At 42.5% G+C, this 22124-nt stretch overlaps 1 protein-coding gene across 2 annotated transcripts in view; it reads right to left on the bottom strand.

Annotated features, from left to right (window-relative positions):
• The window catches only part of cacna1g (calcium channel, voltage-dependent, T type, alpha 1G subunit), a 119715-nt gene that overhangs the window by 23080 nt on the left and 74511 nt on the right, over nucleotides 1–22124 (bottom strand). For both annotated transcript variants that reach the window (XM_087175700.1, XM_023412584.2), the window contains exons 21-24: nucleotides 16944–17070; nucleotides 15699–15830; nucleotides 15488–15577; nucleotides 15160–15373 (exon numbers count right to left, since the gene is read on the bottom strand). In XM_087175700.1, the coding sequence (XP_087031826.1) occupies nucleotides 15160–15373; nucleotides 15488–15577; nucleotides 15699–15830; nucleotides 16944–17070 (563 nt within the window). The remainder of the gene's footprint in view (nucleotides 1–15159; nucleotides 15374–15487; nucleotides 15578–15698; nucleotides 15831–16943; nucleotides 17071–22124) is intronic.

Here is a 22124-nt window from a genome sequence, read left to right as displayed (position 1 = left end):
GGGGGGGGGTTGGAGGAGGAGGAGGAGGAGGAGGAGGAGGAGGGGGGGGGTGTTCAAAAAGTGAGATAGGAGGTAATATACCGGGATTTCTGAACAATATACCTGCTGTATTGACGAGCGGAGGCAGCTTTAAGAAGAGGTGGTTAGTGAAACATGACAACACTTACCTGCACACATAACTTTGTTCTAAACACTCACTATGCTTGACTCTCCAATATATAAAGAGGGACGTGAAGAGATTGCAAAAGGGGAAGGCTGATCAGATAATGGACAGAGGGAAAGAAAGACTCCAGCCAAGACCTCCTGTGGTCTGCAGTCATGACTAATCAAATCAAATCTCCTCTCCTCTGATCAACAATTATTTAAATCAACTCTATCGGAGTATGATGGAAGATAAACAGCACTGCTAAATGTGTGTGTGTGTGTGTGTGTGAGAGAGACTCTATGGAGAATCCTGCTGTCAGAGTATTTTGGTTTAGAGATTTGAGCATCCCGGTCTCTCAGTCTCCCTGATTTGTCATGTGATTCAGCCTTCCCTTATCTCTTTCACCTCCCTTGTCTCAGGAAAAGAATATAACACAAGAGAAAAGTTTTCCACACTCATCCATCACTTTTTTCCTAACCTCTCTCTTCCACCCAGAGGATGGATGTGTGGGCTGGGAGTTAGGATGAGGAGCAGAGAGGAAGCTTTGCTCTTTCTATCACCTTACCATTTCATCAGTGAAGGAGAGGCTCTAGGTCACATGGAAAAGGCTACGAAACAAACACACACACACACACACATACATACACATACACACACACACACACACACACACACACATACCCAAAAGGCAAAAGTCCTTTGGGTGTTGTGAACACCTCTGAACAACTCTCTGCCCAATTAGCCCAGGTGTACTCCTGCGGCTGCAGCGATGTAGGGCCGGGATGATTCCTAAGAATATGTATATGTCTGCAGGGCTCATGGTGTGCACCTCGTGGTTTCCCTACCTCTATGTATCTGCGTCTTTTGGGAGTGAAATATATCTCTTGAGATAAAAGTCTACTCTGTGCATTGCTTTACTATATAGCAGATAGCAGAAGATATTCTAAAGGGATCCTGCGGTCTGTTCACTTTCAGCAGCTGTGCAACATTTCATGTTGATATCGCATGTTTGCAGTTTCAACACTACTACTCAGACATTGCTTAAATAAAATCTGAAACTCAATTAATAGCAGGCACAAACAAGTAAAAGCCAGATAAAAACACACTGAGGTGGTTGAAATGACCTGCACTGTAACGGCTCACAAACTCAGCTTCACGTACATTTTTCTCGGTGAGGCATTATGTTTTCGGATCGCCCGTCTGTCTGTGCGTCCATTCTCGTGAACGGGAATATCTCAGGAATGCTTTGAGGGAATTTCTTCAGATTTCGTACAAACGTTCACTTGGAGTCAAAAACAAACCAAATACATTTTGGTCCTGCCTACAGCACCACAGGTTGGAGAGTTGTTGAGGTTTGGCAGAGGTCTGTACTTTGTGCTCAGGGTTGTCTTTGATAATTTTGTGCCTGCTGGTAATTATTGATACTGACAACAGGGGAGATGAACCTGAATGCTGGCGGTGCCAGTTGAACCACAGTACAGCCAGTGTTGGAGTCGGACTCCTCTTGAGCTCCTGCAGAGATGTGCGTGCCAGGAAGTGAAAATAATGTGGCTTCTCGTGTGCTCGGTCTGGCCTGTACTAAAACAGGTTGACATCCTGTTTTCCTTCTTAGCAGCTCCGGTCCTGGTATCGTCTGTGCACCAACACTCCCTCCTCTTATCAGCAGCTTTATCATACAGAATATATCACCACATGACCCACTGAGTAGACAGTGATAAAGCAGATTTAGAGTATCTTGGGCATATGTCTTTGAATGCCCTCGAGGAGTTAGGTATAGCCTAACTGGGTGGGGTGCAACCACTTGGTTCATTCACTGGGAGTTCCTATTTACGCGATCATCCATCATCTTAGGACGAGCAAACATTATTTTTTCTTTACAGTTTTACTTAGTGTCCACAGGTGCACGGCGAGCTGAGGCCGACAGATACACTCGCACATTACAGCAGTCCCTTTGTTTCACCTCCTCTTCTATACTCCCTCCTCCATCTTAAGTTTTAAGCAACTTTTTCTTTCCCTAGCATGGGATATCTGCTGTCCAATTTACATTTCAAAATACATACATTCAAATTCAGTGCCAAGAAAATTCAATTAATATTGGATAGCTGAAGTGAGTAAGCTGGATTGTTTCACTTTCTCCCTAAAAAAGTTAATTTGAGGAGTAATTAAGCATTTGCCCTCAATATTATGTTGCAGCAGGGAGGGTAAGACCTAAAAAGAAGGGAAAATGGAAGGAAAAAGAAAGACAGAAACCTTTCGGCTAAAGCTGAACTAGTTTCCAAAGGAGCAGGAAGGGAACGAGTGAAGTGACAGAAGAAAGGGTGAAAGTTTAGGAAGTCAAATTACAGACTGCCTCAACTGTGTTGCTCTCACTTCCACTTTTCTTTTGTTCTCCACGTAGAAAAATGGAGAGCTGCTGTTAATGTGGAACGGAGTTCCCGTCCTTCACTGATGTGGCAGGTGTAGCCTCCTCTGTCAGCTCTGACGTCATTTTTGAACAGGAAACAAAAATGGGTGCGAAGGCACCGAGGGGTCGCGACCTGTAAACCTCTCCGTACAGGTCACGACGCCTTCTCTCTGCCATCTCCATCCTTACGTTTGACACAACTTCTTTATACATTAAAACAGGCCGTTCAGGACAATCATCTCATGGGGACTTAGATCTCATGTTTGTTTCATAACTGAATTTCTAAAGCTTAGTTTTGTTTGTGACTCAAATCGAATAAATTTAGGCTCGTCATTATAAGGTGACCCAACGAAAACGAGCCGGGCCGTCTATGTTGGGTTTTTCACTCTTTAAATTGTGTTTCTGAAGCTTCACAATCACTTATGAATGTATATAAATGCCTATATTTATTGGAAGTCGACTTAAAATTAAAATTCAGTAATGTATTTAATTTGTTGGCATATACAGCAGAACTGTTCCTGGTGACATAGTGAATTATTCGTGGCTCATAAACACTATTACTTGTTAACCAGGAGTCATTCCCGAGCTGCACTGCAAGGCTGGAAACTACTTCTCTACATACACTATCAAAGTTTGGGCAAGTGCCGTAAGGTACAGCCACAAAACATCTGTTACCACATCTATTTGGTATCTATTTAGATTTGTATATTTGTGCTTGTGCAACATTAAAAATGTGATCAAAACATCCAGTGGACATTCAGCTTTAGGATTCCTGAACAACTTGAGATCTAAACCCCCTGTTGAAAATCTGCCTGAAGTCCAACAGACAAAAAGAAAGAAAGAGATAAAAAAAAAAAAATAATAATAACAATTCCCTGTCCAGAAACAACCCCAAGACATTATTCCTCCTTTTGCCTTTCAGTGCACTCACCTTCCCCCTTCATGAACACTTGCCCTTACCTCAGCTTTGTGCATGGCGGCTTTAAGGCACTGGAGGATTCGGGCCTGGGAGTTGCTTTTGGACGCGGCCACACTCAAAAACATAATCCATACATTTCCGAGGCGGTCTTTGTTGGGAAATACAGACACACTAAGGGTCCTTGGCTTGTGGGACCGATGAGTAGGAACACCACAGCGCAGCACTATGGTTATACTTTGACTGTGCGGGTGAGTGCAGGTTGGGTTGGATTAGATATGCGGAGTATGGGTCGGGAACACAGTAGATCTACAGCTGTGCAGAATGCGGTAATCAAGTGAGGGGTGTCTAGAGCAGGTTGTGAGGTGGAAAGGATGTTGTGCCGGCTACTCCGATGAAGAGATGGCCTCACCATGAATCTCAAAACAACATGAGACGCTGCTGTGGCTTTAATTCATTTAATTCAACAGCTGCTGTTTTTACTGGAGCTAATATGAATATGTCTGGAGGCTTTTTGGGTGTGGTATTTCCATCAGCGATTTACAGATGATTGGAATATTGGCATATGGAGTGTGGGTTGATGTGGGTGACAGTAATGGACGAAATAAAAAAGAAGACTTTTTGGAGAAGTTTGGATCCTGGATGACAACAAGAATGGCTGTGAAAGGAAGAGCAGGGCGCAGGGCCGTAAAAGCAGCAACAGTGCACTTTAAAAGGTAAAACCGTGTATGGAAATGAGTCAAATGTCAGTGAGGAAACATTTATATTTTCAGATTTCTGAAGCAGCAGTTTGGTTGGATGCGGTGGCTGCTTTTACGCCCCTGTCCTTCATGGTGAATGGCTCGGTAGTAAACCTTGAGACTCAGTGTCTGCCAGGAAAAAATGTGTCAACCCTCAATGTCAAGGACTGGATGTCCTATTTTGAAATCCAGCAAACACTGAGTCTTAAAAAAAACTAAACAAACAAAAAAAAAAACAACTGTCAACACAAACAGTTACTATAAAACAATCAAGAAAAGATTTCAGTGGAATTCCCGAATGCTCTGCTGCATTGCTTGAATATCAAAGCGAGAGAGAGAGAGACACAAATAAAAGAATAAAAAACACAGAAATGCTAAAAAAAGGAGAAATGAATTACAACAGAGAGGAGCAGCAGAGCAACTTGAGGAGTCCAGAAGAAAAAGAAAAAGGCAAAGAAAAAGAAAACATGACATCATTCAAAATGACAGGGCATGATAACACACACTCATCTTCACTGTTTGACACACACACACACACACACACACACACACACACAAACAAACACACTGTGCTGGTTCACATGGTAGACTGACACACCTCTTTCTGAGTCATACTTGAGCAGGATGGACCAATTGAAATGGGGGACTGAATGGTGAAGGCAAGCGATTGGACGGCATGAGTGGAGGGCGGAGTCACAGGGATAACAGTGATGACGACTTACAGACCGATGGGACGCTTTTTCAACAGCGGGATGACACAGCGTTTTAACCTTTCTCTCTTTTGTTAAAACCATTCACCATACTGTCATGAACACATGAAGTAGCTATAATCAATCTTGATGACGATTTCACTCCATTCAGTACAACAGGAACACATACTGAGCAAGAGTACAGAGGACGACACACTGGACAACATTTAGACTATATTTACAGTCATTTTGAGACGTAACCTTAGAAACTGAACATGAATTTGCAGATTTTCCTGCACCGACACACCAACTGAAACCCATCAGAAACACTCATTTCTGCTAATGCTGCTAATTTACGTGGAAATTGTTGCAGAAGAACAGAAATTACATAGTCAACAACAAGGATTATAAAGTCTGCAGAGAGAGACTGAAACCTGATGAACTGCATTAATAGATCTCACTGACAGCACACTCCTCACACTACCATTGACTACTCTTTAGCCACGCCACCAGCATGGCTCTGAGGACGGCAGTGGCGGCCCGTTGGTTGGTTGGTCCTAAGCGGCAAACCTCCGAGGCTGAAAAATGAAGCTGACATGGATTTACCAAAAAAGTTTTTCAAATGGCCACTAGAGTCCAACAGTGAGTCCAACTTTACAGCAGAAATAAACATGTTTAAAGCCTGGTGCGAAAAACTGTTTGAGGCTAATTTCCTCTTTCATGACAACTGCATTGGATGGGATGGAATTTTTTATAACTCACTCATTAAAATTTTATTAAGGCTTAAAAAGTTCTGCATAATTGAGGGCGTACCTCTTTTAGTGACAGGCGGGTGAGCGCATGCTCGCCACAAACCGAAGTCTCGGCTCCACACGCCTCCCCCCTCCTCTTTGCCCATTTGTGGATTAGCCAGGAGCTGGGCGGAGTCAGGTACTGCCAAGATGGCGACGGTGGAGCAGCTCACTCAGAGCCTCAAAACCGCTCTTTAGAAACCTTTGGTGCATCTTTATTTACAGTCTATGGTTGGTCCACCATTTTGGTACAAACTAAACTGTATCATATTATTATAATGAAAATTATATTTGAATTTTCTACAAAAAATCATGGTCCCCAGACAGAATCCTTCTGACGTCTCAGATTCCCTGACTTTTCCCCCTGCAACTTGAGTCTGACATTTTTTCAGTGAAATGTCTCAAGAACTGGATGAATTTGATTTACATATTTTTCCAAGGATGAATCTGACTGACTCTTTATCTCCTGCTACCAGCAGGTCAACATTTTCAATTATTTAGTGACATATTTCAACATCTACTGGATGGAGTGTCACAGAAGTTTGTGCAGACATTCAATGTCCTCAAACAATGAATCATAAAAAACTGGATTTTGTGACTGTTGACAATTGTTCTTTTGAGAGAAGCATCTTGACAAATATTGTTTGGATTGCTTTAAATTGCAATAACATTTTATCATAATGTATTACATACTCTATCAGGTCAAAGTACTTTACCCTGTCCACAGATACCTGCAAAACTACTGACATTCCCGTCAGCCTCAGCTGTATTTTGTGTTTGGTGATACTTGGAAAAAGTTTGCGTGCTAATGCAGTAAACTGAGAGCATGTTACACATTGTACCTGCTAAACATCAGCATGTTCACACTTTCATTGTGAACATTCTTGCATTCTGTGTCAAAGTAAAGTGTTGACGGTCCAAAATTCCAGTTATAAAAAAATAAACAAATCAAATCTAAATTCTGTATCTGCTCATTTTCAACAGCAACTGGCCCAGATAGGAACAGATTTGATCCAACTTGTTCTGATCAGCTGTGAGGCCCAAATTAAATTATAATAAGCTCAGTAATTATAATGTGTGTCATGTCCGAGCTCATTTGCATTTGTACTGCATGTCTGTATATATATATATATATATATACACATACCACATGTCTACACTCAGAGGTGAAGATGCAGCTTTTAGTTTTGGACCACTGCATTGAGAAGAAGAAGTGAAGAAAAAACCTCATGTCTCTTTATCATTACATTCAGTGCAGCAGGCAGCACTACAGTATGAGACTGTCTGCTACTCTGCTCCGTGTTGTTCTCTTCTTGACATTTCTGTAGATGAAATATTCATTAAGAAAGTTTCCAACATGAAACATTCATGGAGAGCGTTGTTGGGGCAGCTTTTCTTGACACAAATTACTCACAGCTTTTCAGCCAAACTAAGTAATCACTGTATGTTCTCTCACAGCAGTCACAGCAATTATTAATGTTATAACATTACCTTGTGTGGAAATAAATGAGCTTTATTACTCATTATATTAGTTTTGATTTTCCTTCTCTGGCTTATCAACGAGCCATCAGTTTCTAGTGTCACCTGTTCAACACATCATTAGTCATTCACGATTCCAGACTGATGGATGAACTAATGTATTTAATGTTTCTAAAAGGCAAATTAACTTCATGAGGTAGTTTACTGGATGAAGTAACATTAATAAATCATTGTAGTTGAATCTGACTCTACTATTACAATTCAGGATGTCAGCTGGTGGGCGGAAAGTCGAGTGTGTAACATCAGGAAACCTCGACACACACCTTCCGGGACACCCCGAAGCAGTTGTAGAAAAATAGCATCCTGTCGCTGCGAACCCCCAAAAGTTCTGAAAGATTCAACGCATTTAACACTTCACTTAACCCTGCTACCTACACCTTGTGGCATCACACCTTCACACCCCTGAGCTCCATCTCTGAGACTTACTGTCGAGGTGCGTCACTCACCGTCTCTCACTTCCTACCTCTATATTCCCCTCACCTCTTGAGATTTTTCCACTCGCCCACGCTCTGCTCTCGCCATCTCCCTAAAAACACTGGTGTTATTAATTACATTTTCTAATATTGTCAAATTGAAGAAGAAAATAAAAAGAAAAGACGGCCGATGTGAAAACCTGTGTTAGATTCATCTATTTTAGCTCTGACCCAGATACAGTTACAGACTGGCACCAGCTGGTTTGTGTGTCTCCTTGTGTGTATATATAAGCTAATAGATGAAGAACAGCTATTAGGGGAGACCGGAGATGGTTATAACATTTCTGACATTTCTGTCTGTATCTTTTAAGCCAGTGTGATCAAAATGTAATACAAACTAGTGTAGGTGTTATTTCAGCAACACAAACAGAACGTGTCTGTAGTTTAGTCTCATAAACAAGGAGTGAAACACTTTGAACACTTAAATGACTTTTTAACATAATAGATGTGTGTGTGAATCAAGTTCGTTCACCAGCTTCAAGCAAATGAACATTTGTGTCCGTGTGTGTCCGTGTATCTAACCCCAGACCCTTGTGGCAGGTACAGAGTGAATCAGGTGATCTGTATCCTGTTCCTGATTGGAGAAATTGGGAGTGTTACGACCATCCCCGGTGTCCCGCACTAGACTGTCAGGTCTGCTCTGCATTTACAACCACGCTTACGTGTCTGTGAGTGTTAGCGACCCATGTGCGAGGAGTTGATTCTATTATCCTTGTCTTGTTGTTGACTGCTGACCGTGAACTGATAACAATGATTAACACCACAACACAGGAAACGACTTTGTTTACCCACTACAAGGTGATGAAGATTTATGAATCTACATGGAGGATACAACAGTCCCACTGTCCCCCATCAGCTGCCTCCGCCTTTATCTGCACAGTTATAAGCTTCACTTTTTTGCAGTTGGTAAAACCCTTATGAACGAAACAGAAGAGCTTCTCACTCTGAAACTGACTGGCACGAGATGTAGGGACTTGTATTGTGTGATAGCTTAGCACGAGATTTACATGTACTTTGGTGGATCTGGCCTCCCTTCCTGTGTTATTAAAGATTCAAAAAGCTATTTTTACTATGATGAAGTGGAATTCTTCAAGAACTAAATGTAGGATTGAGTGGATTTTTTATTTTTATTTAAAAAAGCTTGTTAGAATTGAAAGCAGCTTATTTTAGAAAGCACTGTATATACCCTTAAGGACTAAAAAACTAAACTAGTCTAAATTGTACAATGTTTATATCCCTTTTTGGGATTTTTGACTTATCATCATTTTGAGTTTTCTCAGCTGTTTTTAACACATGAATCATGCATTGGGTTTTACCTCCATCGACGCGATGGGGCAATGATTGTGAGACTGCTCCTGTTCCTGTTCTGTCAGTATCTTGTGCATGTGTACTAGAACACACATGCACATGGGTTATGTGATGCACAGTCCTGCCAACAGTTTCACACTACTCCACTGATCTACAGTTGGCAGTCGTCACTTTCCAAGAAATGCAGTAATGTGCTCGCAAAAGCAAGGAAAGCAATTTCTTCCCACAATATTTCAAGAGGAAAGGAAATGCATTTGTTCGTTGATAAAAAAAAATAAAAAAAAAATCCACAGGGCACCTTCGCTTCGATTGCAGTCACTGACTGCGCAGTTCGCTTTGTAACATACAGACGCCATGAGTGGAAAAACAGCAGGGAGGAGCTGGTGCTGTACTCAGAGTGAGAGGCTGATTTACAGAGAGCCGCTGGCCCAGAATGCACTGCACTTGAAAAATGAATTTGCAGGAAAGAGGTGGTCTTACTATTTTGGTTGGCACCACCGGCAATCTGCTCTTAAATATGTGTGTTTCCAGAGCAACGACAGACCACCAACAGCGGCGGTAAGAGGGTCAAAACATTTGTGGCCAAAAATAACAAAATGATTCAATTCAAGGGGTGACAGTCATGAAGAATCACGACAGCTTTTATCAAACACAGACAAACTGCAAACTGGAAGTCACAAAGATACGGAGGATTACGTGGCGGACATATACTGTAAATATGGAGATGAAAAGTACAGTAACCCTTCCTCGTGTTTGAGGTGTATACATTATTTAGTCCGTGCACTTGTACCTCTCGATAGGACGACTGTTTGGGGTGAGATGTGGTGACAGAGTGTTATGTTGAGTGAATTCATGTGGGGGCTGACCCAGCCAGAACTGCTTGGGCTACAGTGTTGATCTGTTCAGCCTGTCTGGGAAGTTGAGGGCCATCTGTTAATGTGGCAGAGTCACAATTCTCTCAGACTGAGGAACACTAGTTTAACACACACACACACACACACAGTCACACACACACACACACACACACACACACACACAATATGTGCAAACTGACAACCAGCAATTCAAACTTATATCCCAAGCACACAAAGGAACATATAACATATACTCAGATTCACAGAGGGAATATACACGAGTTCTCTACCTTGAGACCATTTCCTGTGTTGGTTGCTTTCTCAGTTCTTAGCTATCCTTTGTGTTTTCTCCTGTTTGCTGATACTTTCATTATTCTCCCTGAGAGCATCATTACCATGATACAAGCTGCTGTCCGTCAAAACATCCTCCATTGCCTCTCTATGGAAGCTCGCCGAGGGTGGAACAACAAGAAAACAATAGGAAACTAAAGACCATATTTACAATTTGCAGCATACATCATGCGCAGTATACCTTCCCCTGACGCGTCCGTCACAACCAGCTGACTGCAGAACGCATGAGTTAGCGCAACGAGAACAACTCGAGCAGGGAGACGCTTCACACTGACCCTGAGGTGAGGCGACTGCGTCAGAGTGTGTACACGTCTACCTCTGTGGGGTTTATCTTCTCGTGTCTCCACCACTTCACAATAACACCACCCTTATAAAGCATTTATAAATGGTTTATAATTGGGTTATTAATTCAGCTGTTAACACTTTATAAATCATGAACAAGTTATACCACAGTTTTCATACATTGATGCAGGCTCACTATTTGGCAAGATCAAATTAATGCTTACTACTCATTAATCTTACTAATGAGCTATTACCATTTATAACTGGTAAAAGGAGTAACTCATTAATTAATTAATGGTGTTGTGTTTTACACTTTACACTTTCCTTTTTATCAGTTAAAATGTTTGTGATCATTTGATATAATTTCATCTGCCGAATGAAACGTTTTGACCATTAAGATGCTGACGATGGTTAATTGCTGGTAACTTAATGAATATGTGATGAAGCAGCAGCTACAAACGCTGGACGATGGAGAGAACAAAGAGATATGATGCTCAACAGTACAGATACATGTGGGCTCACTATTTGGCAAGCAACAGGTGTGTGTTTCCCTTTTTATCCAATGTGTTACCACTGCTTATAAATGAATTATAAAGTCTTAACAAGCTAAGTGATGAACTAGTTATAAACCATTCATAAATCCTCTGTAAGAGTCTTATTGTAAAGTGGTTGCATAGCAACAAAGTCCACATGGTTAACATTACATGTGCTAAAGGTTAGCATGTTAGCAGTGGCATCATGAGCATGCTAGCATAGAAGAAAACAAACTGCTGTGGTGTGATTATAGTTTCTAATCTGTGCACGTCCATTAAATCCAACGTTGTGATGAACGTATGTTTACGTTTGTGTAATTCTTCTCCCTCTCACCTCCACCCCTCACTGTGTGCATCTCTTCACCTCCTCCCACTGTCTTCAGTCAAAATCTTAATGTGCCTGCTCCATCAGCTCCTCTCTTTGTTCCTCTCCTCCTCCTATCCTCCACAAGCAGCTGCTCCAGTGCAGTGCAAGCTGAAGATAAGAGTCCACACGCTCACACACAGACTCACACACAGACTCACACACAGACTCACACACAGACTCACACACAAACACACACTTCATTCCCTCAGTGTTGATCAACCTAACACCACACTGCTCAGATGCTGTATTTTATGTGTGCGTTTTGTGTTCTTGGCACTTCTGTAATTACCTTTAGAGTGAAAATATCAAAAAATACCGCAGGCCTTTGTGTCCTACGGCAAAATGCCACATAGGATCAACAAAGGAGTCTAGGGGTCCTGCTCCCCTCTCAGACACTCATCCAGACCAAAATGAGAAGGGATTTGGGGATGAAAGCTGCTCCTGCATATTTTACAATCTGTTCTGCAACCATCTGCTGCCTGACACACTCACATATGCACACACACACACACATATGCACACACACACACACATAGACACAAGAGAACAATCCAGCACAGTCAAGTCTACCTTCAAGGAATGTGCCCCTGTTTAACACACATTGCACCTGGTAGTATACTGTGTGTGCAAACACAGACGTAACCGCAAGCAGAGTTGGTGAAATGGTCGTCATTATGTAGCACACCTCTCAGCAAATCTTAACCAGACTGCCATGGAAACCAGTCAGATTGGTCAGACAAGCCCTGAGAACACCTTAATGCCAAACAAGAGCCAACTGCTCTTAACAAACTCGTACTGCTGTAACCTTTGCACACGGTGCAGCTGCAGAAAATCAGCCAGTAGGTCGAGATAAATTTATGCAGTTTTGCAAGGGCCTTAATTCTATTTGAGATCATGATTTAATAATGGTATCTCCTGATGCACATCTGATAAACTAGGAATAGATTGTTTTCCGCCAAGGAAACGATTTAAAGCGTCTTTAAGATGAAACAAGCCATTTGAAACCTGAGCTGTGAAGACTGCAGCAAGAAAAATAGATACTCTGTTAGCAGAGTTTGCTGCTGTTTAATTTACATTCACATAATTTGGTGCTGGAGGTTTTTCATTAGGCTTTTAAGTCCACGCAGACTCGATGGGGAAAGAGGGAATGTTCCTGACTGAATTTCTTTGGTCGGATGCCCTTTAATGGAAACCAGTGACCTTTAATAGAGGACGTCATCGGCAACAGAAAGAGGCTGTTCATCCGAGATGACACCCCTTGTAGAATTAGTCAAACTCAATTTCAAGCTGAAATTACAAGGCACAATGAGAGCGAGAGAGACAGATCACGTTAGTCAAGTCTTAGGGATAATCAGAGTTATCAGAACTTGAGCTTAACTCTTACAGCTTTGGCCATCATTCCTATTGCTATTGTGACATTGTACTCAGCAAGTTAAATGTTGAGCTCTGGGATATTGATAAAAAGACGTTTGACAGGAAACAATCATTGGGAGCCAGAGAATCCTACAGTCTATTCTATAATTTTTTTTCTTTTACATTTTTCTTATATTTTATCTTATTATTCAATTTTTCTATTTATATTTAAGCGATTTGACCTGTAGTACTTGCTTGTTTCATCTTCCCTGTGTTTGTTTAAACCAGATTCTACTTCTGATTCTGAAAGTAGTAGGACTCGAATCCTTTACCTCAACGCAGGTATTAACATTTGTTGCCCCTCCGTACGTTTCCCTGTCTCAACCCTGTCTCCATCTCAGTTTCCCTAGCCAACCCAACTATATCAAAGTCTTCTTCTCTTGCGGCGGTGGCGCGGCGGTGCAGTGCTGTGGACAGTGGATGGATCGCAGACGGTGTGGGAGAGCTGTGAAAGACAAAGCCACGACAGAGAAAACAGGTAACAGCATGTCCAGCGGACTGAGTGCTGATGGGAGAGAGGCAGGGGGGCGGGGACGCAGGATGGGGCCCTACCTCCCGTGATCATTGAACTTAGAACTCTAGCCACCACGGTGGGTGGTCGAGGTCGGTGGTGGTGGGGGTTTAAAGGGACACACAGAACATGCTAGAAACTCTGTACCTTTCAATGTGCCTTCAGAGAGGGCCCAACTCACCCCCGGAACCAATAAATCTAGAGGAATGAGACTGTGTTAGTCAGGGAGAAGCAGAAGAACGCAAAGGAAGGAAGGCTGAGAGTTACAGACAGGAGAGAGTCAAAGAGAAAGAAAAAGGGAAAGAGGGATGGAGTAAGGCCAGAAGGAAGCGATGAAAGATTAAAGCTGGTTTATGTTCCTGCGTTTTGTCTTTCCAGTGATTCTGAGTCCAGTTCTTTGGATCAACACCTGCAGTTTTTGTTTTGTAAAAAGGTCAAGAAGACGTTGGCTCTCAAACCGAAGCGCAGACATTTACAACCATCTTACAAACTGTGTTCTGCTGAGTTACACGAGTAAGCTGTCTCTCTCTATGAGGAATCTTGACTATCAACCAACATCACCTTAAACAGCACCGTGTATAAAGAAGGTTTCCTGGCCAACCAAAAATCAGAGAACAACAAAACTAAAACAGGGAAATGAACTTAGATAATGTGGAAGGTCTTGTGTAATTTCAAGGAAAAAGGAAGGGGCCTCTTGAAGTATAAAGTGTAAATGTGTTAGAGTGTGCAAGGGTCTAGGGGAGTTTCTGGGTTGGTCAGATACCCTTGTCAGACGCCTCCTGAAAAAGGAGGATCAATTTCCATCTGTATTTCTCAAGAGCTGGACAGAAACATTCCGGTTATTGAATAAAATGATCATATAGAAGGAAATCAAAGGGAGTTTTTTCTTTCAGCTTTAAGAAACTAATAGTCCACTGCTCCTCGTACAAATATAAAAAAGAAAGTGCCTTTGGAATAAGTGGGTAAAAGTACTCTAAGTGTAGGCACCAAATTCTCAAGAAGATTAATGCTAGCAGATGCTAGCGCTTGTGTTTTTGGGTGTAGGAGGCAGTGGAAAGAATAAAAAAACCAAACCAAGCAGTTTGTCACCAACTCCTATACAGCCGGAGGGGACAGGGGGACAGGCAGGGAATTAGTTCTGACTCAACAAATCTCACCCAAAGTAATGTCGGATCTTAGCTACAGGAAAACTACGGGGGGAAACTCTTCCTCATTTCCTTGCAGATTTAGGTCTATCCCTGCCCCTGCGGCTGTACTAAACCACATGCAGAAGAGGGGAAGGGAGGGGGGTCATCTCCGTTTTTGATCAGGGTGATTAAATGCTCAACAACTCCCCCTCCCTCTAGCTCTGTATACCCACAAGCCCCGTCTGTCAGCACTCACTGGGCATGCTCCAAGGGGACATCCCAAGCACGGTGTCTATGGTAGACAAGGCAAGGTAAGGGAGGAGGGAAAGGAAGGGTGGGGGGGTTGGGGGGCTAACACCAACGGTCAGCTGTCTTAGCTCTGCAAACCCACCAATTATGGAAGCTTTTCTTAACCTCTAACCGGATCAATTTTCTGCTGGAGTCGAAGAAGAGCTTCAACAGTCTGTAGCAGAGTCTGCAGAGCCAAAGTAGGTGACCACCGGACTGTAACAAAAACTAGCCGGAGGGTAAGAAAAAGAGGATGGTCGGGGTGGGGGGGGTTCTACTGCAGAGTAGCGACTTCTGTTGGCTGTTGCTAGCTCACTAATTGCGTTGTTCTAGATTCGGCAAAACCAAACCAATAAGCAAAAAGTAAATAAAAAAAGGCTCAGGCTCAAATCAAGCAGGACTCAGAAAGATGTGGAAAGACTACCGACCAGCCAGCTCCTTCTCCTTACTCCGTCTCTTTTTCTCCTTGCGTTTCAATCTCTTCGCCTCCCTGCGCTTGGCCTCCTCGGCCTCCTGGTGGCGCCGGCACTTGTGGAAGTTCTCCACCACCACGCCCACGAACATGTTGAGCACGAAGAAGGCCACAATCAGCAAGAAAGAGATGAAGTAAAGCAGCATCCATGGGTTGTAGTTCAATTCTGGCTGAAACACAGGAACAGAGGATTTTTATAGATACTCAGAGAACTTCTTTCATCGGTTTTCTTCAGTGATCCGCTTCGACTCGAGCCCTGGACTTGTTTTACATCTGTGAGTTACCTGTTTGTCAACTCCTACAGCATCCAGTCCGTTGTACATAATGTCCACCCAGCCATCTTTTGATGCCAGAACAAACAGAGACATCAACGCCTGAGACGGGAGGAAAAGAAGAATGGGCGAAATACGTCAACGCTAAAATGACACAGACGTTAATCAGACCGTTAGTTTATGTATTTATTGATCAGAAGTCGCAGCATTTCTGATGCCGTACCTGTCCCAGGTTGTCAAAGTTGTATTTGTGTCGGACCCATTTGTAGCTGGCCTGCTCACAGTCGGACTTGTTGGTGATGTTCTTTATGTGATGTTCTACTCCTTGACAGAAGAAGAACTTCCCTTTGAAGAGCTGGGGAAAGAAAACACAAAGACGTTTTCAGTTACGTTAAACAGTTATTCTTAAAACAAAGATTTTTGAATAGACACGTCAAAGACCAATATTAATTTTTATTTTACTTTATTATTAATAAAGGTTTGAGTTGAGGCATTTGCTGGGATTACGGACAATAGTAGTCCTTGGGAACTAGAGTACGAAATATAGGAATGGCTACTACACTGCAGTGGGATCAATAGAAGAAGCCTTTTAAATCATTGCTCCATCGTATCGTCACAGCCATCAACCCCTTTATGACACTGCTTTACTAGGATGGATGGTCTATGGACATCAACATGCTGATGGCTGATAGACAGGAGCATGAACAGCACCAAGGGTACAGAGCTCATTAGTATAGATTGGTCCTTGGGCCGTTAGCCATGAAAACGCCATTGCCACCAGATAATCATGTGTAAGTGTCCTGGCATGTGAGTTAGTGCTACCAAGATGTATGTACAACATTTGTCACATGTCGAACTGCTACAGCATTTGATCTCCTCCTTCTGGAGGCTCATTGTTTACATATGGGCGCCAACATTGTAGTTTTCATGTCCAGCAAGAAAGCTGTAAGAGCAGTTTAGTTCAGGAGTTTGTTACTGTAAAAGAAGTAATAGATTTCTATTTAAATTTCTTTTCTTTTCACCCTCCTGGCAACATGTCGGCCTTTGTTCTTGTTGACAGTAGATATTCCATGTGTGATCGCCTTTGATGTTCTCATAAAATATGACCTCAATTTAATTTCTTGTGTCAATATTTTTGGTTGAGTAAACACTGTGCAAAGGTTTTGTAAAACAGTAAGACTGAAATTTATTAAATAAAAAAAAAACACAGAACATCTCTGCAGTTCTCTTATTTGTTTTTGTATTTTCGTATGTGTTTTTTGAATCTGCATCGTTTCTGAATTTGTAGACAATCGGACTTCACAACCTCTTCAAAGGCTGCGATCTTTGTACGTTCCTAACTGGTAGCTGGTGACCAGATGGGTTTTCTAGAATGCAGCTTTACTGCCTTTTTGCTTTCTCATCACTCCTGTTTGTAGCCTCCCTCTCCTCACCCTCTCGTCACCCTCTCGTCACCCTCCGCTCTCACCTGTACTCCCAGTATGCCAAAGATAATGAAGAAGGCGCAGCAGATGACCACAATGTTGCCGATGGGCTTCAGTGACGACATCAGAGTTTCCACCACCAGCTTCAGCCCCGGAGCTCTGCTGATCACACTGGAACACAGCATATAATAGGATATTACCGCACTGTGTGTGTGTGTGTGTGTGTGTGTGTGTGTGTGTGTGTGTGTGCATGAGTGTGTATGTTTGTGCAAGCGTACCAATCCACAACCCCCCCCCCCTTCTTGATTTCCCTTGTTTACCACAGTTGAAAACTCTTTTGTCATGTGCCCACATGTCGGAACCTTTCAAACTAAAACTCTTGCTGGCTCACAGACAAATTAACTTCTCTTTCACTCACTCCCCTCTATCACACCTCTTTCTGCTTCCTTTTGTTTCTGCAGTCAAGGAAACAGACACATCTAATTAAGCCAATGGACTGATTGGGATGTTTATTTAGTGCCAGCGTGGCACTCGGCACTCTATTGCACTGCAGCTGAGCTTCTCCAGTGGAAAGAAAAACACAAACACACACACTACATAAAATGCACACACGCACTTACCTGCACAGGCGTTTTCTTACAGAAAACACAGATGCATGAGCACACACACACACACACACACACACAGCACAGAAATGCAACAGACACACACCGGAGTCAATATAATGACGGATGAGATGACAGGAGGCTGTTGAGGTAATCTGCTCTGCCTTTGTCTGTATTGCATGTTTTTCCCCCGAGCACACAGCTGAGCGAAGGAAGGAGTCAACAGCACGTTCACAGAGAACGAGAGATAATAAGGAGCCGGGACTGACCGAGGCCACTGATCAATAGCCCCGATCAGAGAATAATGAGCTTATGGCGACACCTCATCACTCAGCACCTCACTGCCTCTCTTGATATTGTATTGAAAGTCAGGTTGGGATGAAGTGTCGCTCCTGGCCTATAGAGGGTACTAGTGTTCAAGAGCTGCATCTGCTTGATTCTGCTGTTGAGATGTGAGCAGGAGTACGGCGACATGTTTGCACTGATTGGCATTTGTTGTAAGAGGTTTAAGTCGCAGTCGAAGCGTTTTTGTCATCTCTGTTCACACGTCTCTTCTCTGCAATTAGACGAAACAGCGGCGTCCGAGGGTCTGAAGTAGTCTCGGATGTTTGGACTCCACTGTGTCTCTTTAAAGTCGACAAGGAAACGCAAAACAGCTGAAGATGTGCAATAAAGGCTTATTAAATTAGTCTTGTCCAGTCAAATGATTAAATATGTATGATGTTTCAAAAGGTATTAACATTCCTTTTTTAATTTAAATGAGTTGATCTAACTCAACCGTGTACGGAAGAGAATTAGGGCCGCATGTGAATTTTATTTCATTTATTTTTTTTAGAATTCTGACTTGAATCTATTACTATTTATTACTAATCTATTACTTTAATCTTGTCTAACTGCCTAGAGGAGATGTGTGAACTCTTGTACGGAGATGACAAAAACACTTAAACTGTGACTTGTCATATTTTGTCATGCTCCTGTTCATATTGCAAATAAATTTTTTTCTCAATTTTGACTTTATTCTCAGATTTATGAGAAAAAAGTCAGAATTCAAAATCCACATGTGGCTGTAATCCTCGTTGGTAACCGCTCATCCCGAGGGATGACCATTGGGAAAAGAAAAAAGGAAATCTAGTTTGACCAAAGACTACAAGGCATAAACATCATGAAAGAAAAGAAAAGTATTTTTTGGGGGGGGGGTTGGAAAACATGCAGAGGACAGAAGTGCATCGTTTCCTGCTGTTTTCCAGCGTTTCTGCTTTGCATATGAAAACTCTGAGCCAACCTCTCTACCTCTTTACATCATATTCTCCTTTTGAGCTGCACTCACTGACAAATACGCTAAAGTGACAAGGCTTATTAAAGAGGGGAACGAAGGAGAGATGAGCCTCTTATTATGAGTCAATACACTCTGATGATGTGGTACGTGAAGGACGGCGCACTGCGACGGGCTCCTCTCCATAATATCTATTTGCATATGACACGAAAAAGGAGGATGAGGAGGAGCTGGATGGAGCGAGCCAGAGGGAGAAAAGTTAGTTCTCGTTTCTTCCTCTAATCTACCTCTCCGCATAATTTCCCTGCAGTTGACAGCATTTCTTTGTTTTGTGTGATATACAAAGCGGGAAGGAGCGCGCCGCACACACATGCACCATCCATCCCTCTCCTCCACCAGCATATCCCTCACACCGAGGAGAGGGAACAACAAGTAGGGCAATAAGTGGCGGGCGTGTTCCCACAGTGCAAACACTGGGTGTAATTAAGCGACGCTGGGAGATCGAAATAGGGAATAGAGGGAGGAGAGGACGGCTGGTGAGGTGGAGGGTGTATAGAGGGAATAAAAAATGAGGCAGCTGCTATATTGCTTTTTTTTTTTTTGTCTAAACTTTGTTTCTCGCTTCACTTTGTTGTATGAATTTCTTCCTGCTTTTCTCTTTTTCAACCTGCAGCTGTCATTCCTCTCCAGCTGTCACACTTTACCACTCACTATTCCTGTAGCCGTCACCAAATAAAGGAAATTTAAACTGTAAGTTAATGAGTTCAGGTGTCAAACAAACACCTCATCTTTCATATAGTTTGGCTGGTGACTGTTTCTACTACTCTCCACAAAAACCTTTGGTCCTCCAGAAACATTTTGTTTGGATTGTAACCCAATCATCAGAATCGCACATCACATCTGCTCCTCTATGTCAGAAACTACAGATTCTTACTATTAATGATATATTTTTCAAATATGTGCCTTTATTTATAAGATGTATTCAATCGAAGGGAATATCTAATAAGATTTATTAGAAGAAATTATGTAACGACTGAGAAACTGTTTCTCTATCAAATGTTACAAAAGATGCTTAAAAGACCATTAAACTTCTGTTTTATAACTGTTTTTTTCCCCATGTATTACTGTCCAAGTATTAATGTTTCAATTATTTTGCCCATATTGACATGTATTATCACTACTGCTCATAGAGTTAAACTCATACACATCACATTTTCAGCTCTTATTTTGATAATATTGTTATTATTAACAATAATAACATAAGCCCACTGGGCTTTGTGCCTCTCCCTGCTCTGCATGCTGTTTGTTTCCTGTGTATTTTAAATTGGGTAAAAATAAACAAAAGTAAAACTAAACTAAAACTCTTGAAGAACGGTTATCATGTGCCAAATTAACTGGCCAGCATCAGCGCCGTCAGATGCAAGGGGCTAATAAATGTACACATTATATAGTGAGACAGCACAGAAAGTAGCCAATACAGAAGCCTTTGGGGCAAGTACATCATCATCATCAAGTGATGGATGAGCTGAAAGGCTGAGCTGACAGGGGTCGACAACAGGGGGGGATTTATCAATAAACAGACGTGTTGGCCAGCCCTGACCTCCCCAGCACCACAGAGCTGTTCAGATCCGCCTGCCTGTAACGAAGCCCGGGAGTGCGGCACGTGCGATTAAAGGACGCCCATGGGTAGGTGGACGAGGTGAGGGTGGGGTCCCTGGGTTGCAGCTGAATTGTTAATGAGGTGGAGGTGGTGTTGGGTGACATAACAGTGCCTCTCAGCGACACAGGGTACTAACTCCTGGCCCCTCCCTGAGGCCCGGACCTCAGCTCGGGTTGTGGGCTTGATGAACGACTGCAGAGGTGTAGGAGTTTGTGTGTGTGTGTGTGTGTCCTGTTAGACAAAACTGATGCATCATTCTGTCACACACACACACACACGATTGTGCACTCCCCCTCCTCTGTAGTGCAGCGTAATGCGATCATTAATATCTCAAACAGCAACACACACCTGCACACACAGTCGGCTGCTTGTTGAAATAACATACATATGTAACAACCGATGCAAGAACACACACGTGCAATAATTCAGTACAAACTCCTCACGTTGTCTCGCCGCGTAAACTACAGTAGACATCGTTCTAAATTCAGCTGCGTAAGTGACAGGCTGCCACGGACTTCAGCCTGTGAGCAGATAAATGATGTGGATTGATTATTATTCCTGAGGCAGCGTCAGCAGCTCCGACGCTGCCTGTGTGAACCCCATGTGCACTGAGCTGCTGGGTGGGGAGAAACAAAGACGAGTTCATATTCAATTCAAATACCCAGCGAGTGTGAGTCTACCACAATCGAACTGAGGAGACCACAAGCTGATATCGAAACAAACACAGAAGCTTCACGGACGGATGATTGTCGAGTGTTTAACAGAAACCATTCCTGACTATTCTGGAGAAAAGAGTTTTTAACTTTTTTAAGTTGTACTCATGAACATGGTAAAAATAATGATATAGGCATCACAGCCTCAGTCTGTGGCTAGGATTTTCTAATGTAATTCAATTATACACTTTCATACTGTTTAACAAGGATTGTTTATTTAGAGAAAAAGAATGCACTTAGCGTCACTCGCTTTGTTTACACAGATTTGAGCCTATAAACCAGAGTTATGAGCAAAACATCCCACTGTCCCACTGTCATTAGATACTGATTCCTATTGTTGCACAAAACTGTGATTGCTGCAGGGAAGTATGTGACATCACCTTCTTCAGTTTGAGCCCAACCCCTCGTCAAAGCAGCAGGGACAGCAGAGGAAAACACAAATGCAGAAATCTCTTGTGGAATAATCCAAGCTGTTCTTCTACTGGCAGGGAAATGTTCAGTATGTTCAAAGTTTTTTTTTTTTTTTTTTTTTTTTAGGGGCCTCTTCTGGCTTTTACTGATCCATGATGATTGAGATTTTCTTTACTGAATTTGTGAATCAACAGAAAACATGTGTAGCATTCATTTTGTTTCAGGCCTATCTTCATATTTAGATTAGTTACCAGGCGGATTTTGTCAGTGTTACGTGCCACAGTGCTGTGTTGTGTTGTGTGTTCGGCTGTCCCTGTTCCCCAATCAGGAGCTGGAGCACAGAGGCTGGGGGGGGGGGGGGGGGGGGGGGGCTTGGTGTGTCTGATCTCCCCCAAGATAGCTGCTAGGAGCTGTAATGTGTGCATAGTGACATTCATAATATTTTGTGGTGGTGTTGTGCAGTTTTAGTTTCCCACTGTTTCCACTGTCGGTTCTTCGTTTAAGTTCTTTCTTATTGTGAATTAAATTCCTTATTTGTTGCTGAATCTGTTTCCTGTTTCTTC

Source organism: Seriola lalandi, unplaced genomic scaffold (genome assembly GCF_002814215.2).
Source record: "Seriola lalandi dorsalis isolate HSWRI2012SDOR001 ecotype SW California unplaced genomic scaffold, Sedor1 jcf7180002054483, whole genome shotgun sequence".
NCBI classification, from domain to species: Eukaryota; Metazoa; Chordata; class Actinopteri; order Carangiformes; family Carangidae; genus Seriola; species Seriola lalandi.
The sequence above is the reverse complement of the archived record's forward strand: the minus strand, read 5'-3'. Positions and strand labels throughout refer to the sequence as shown.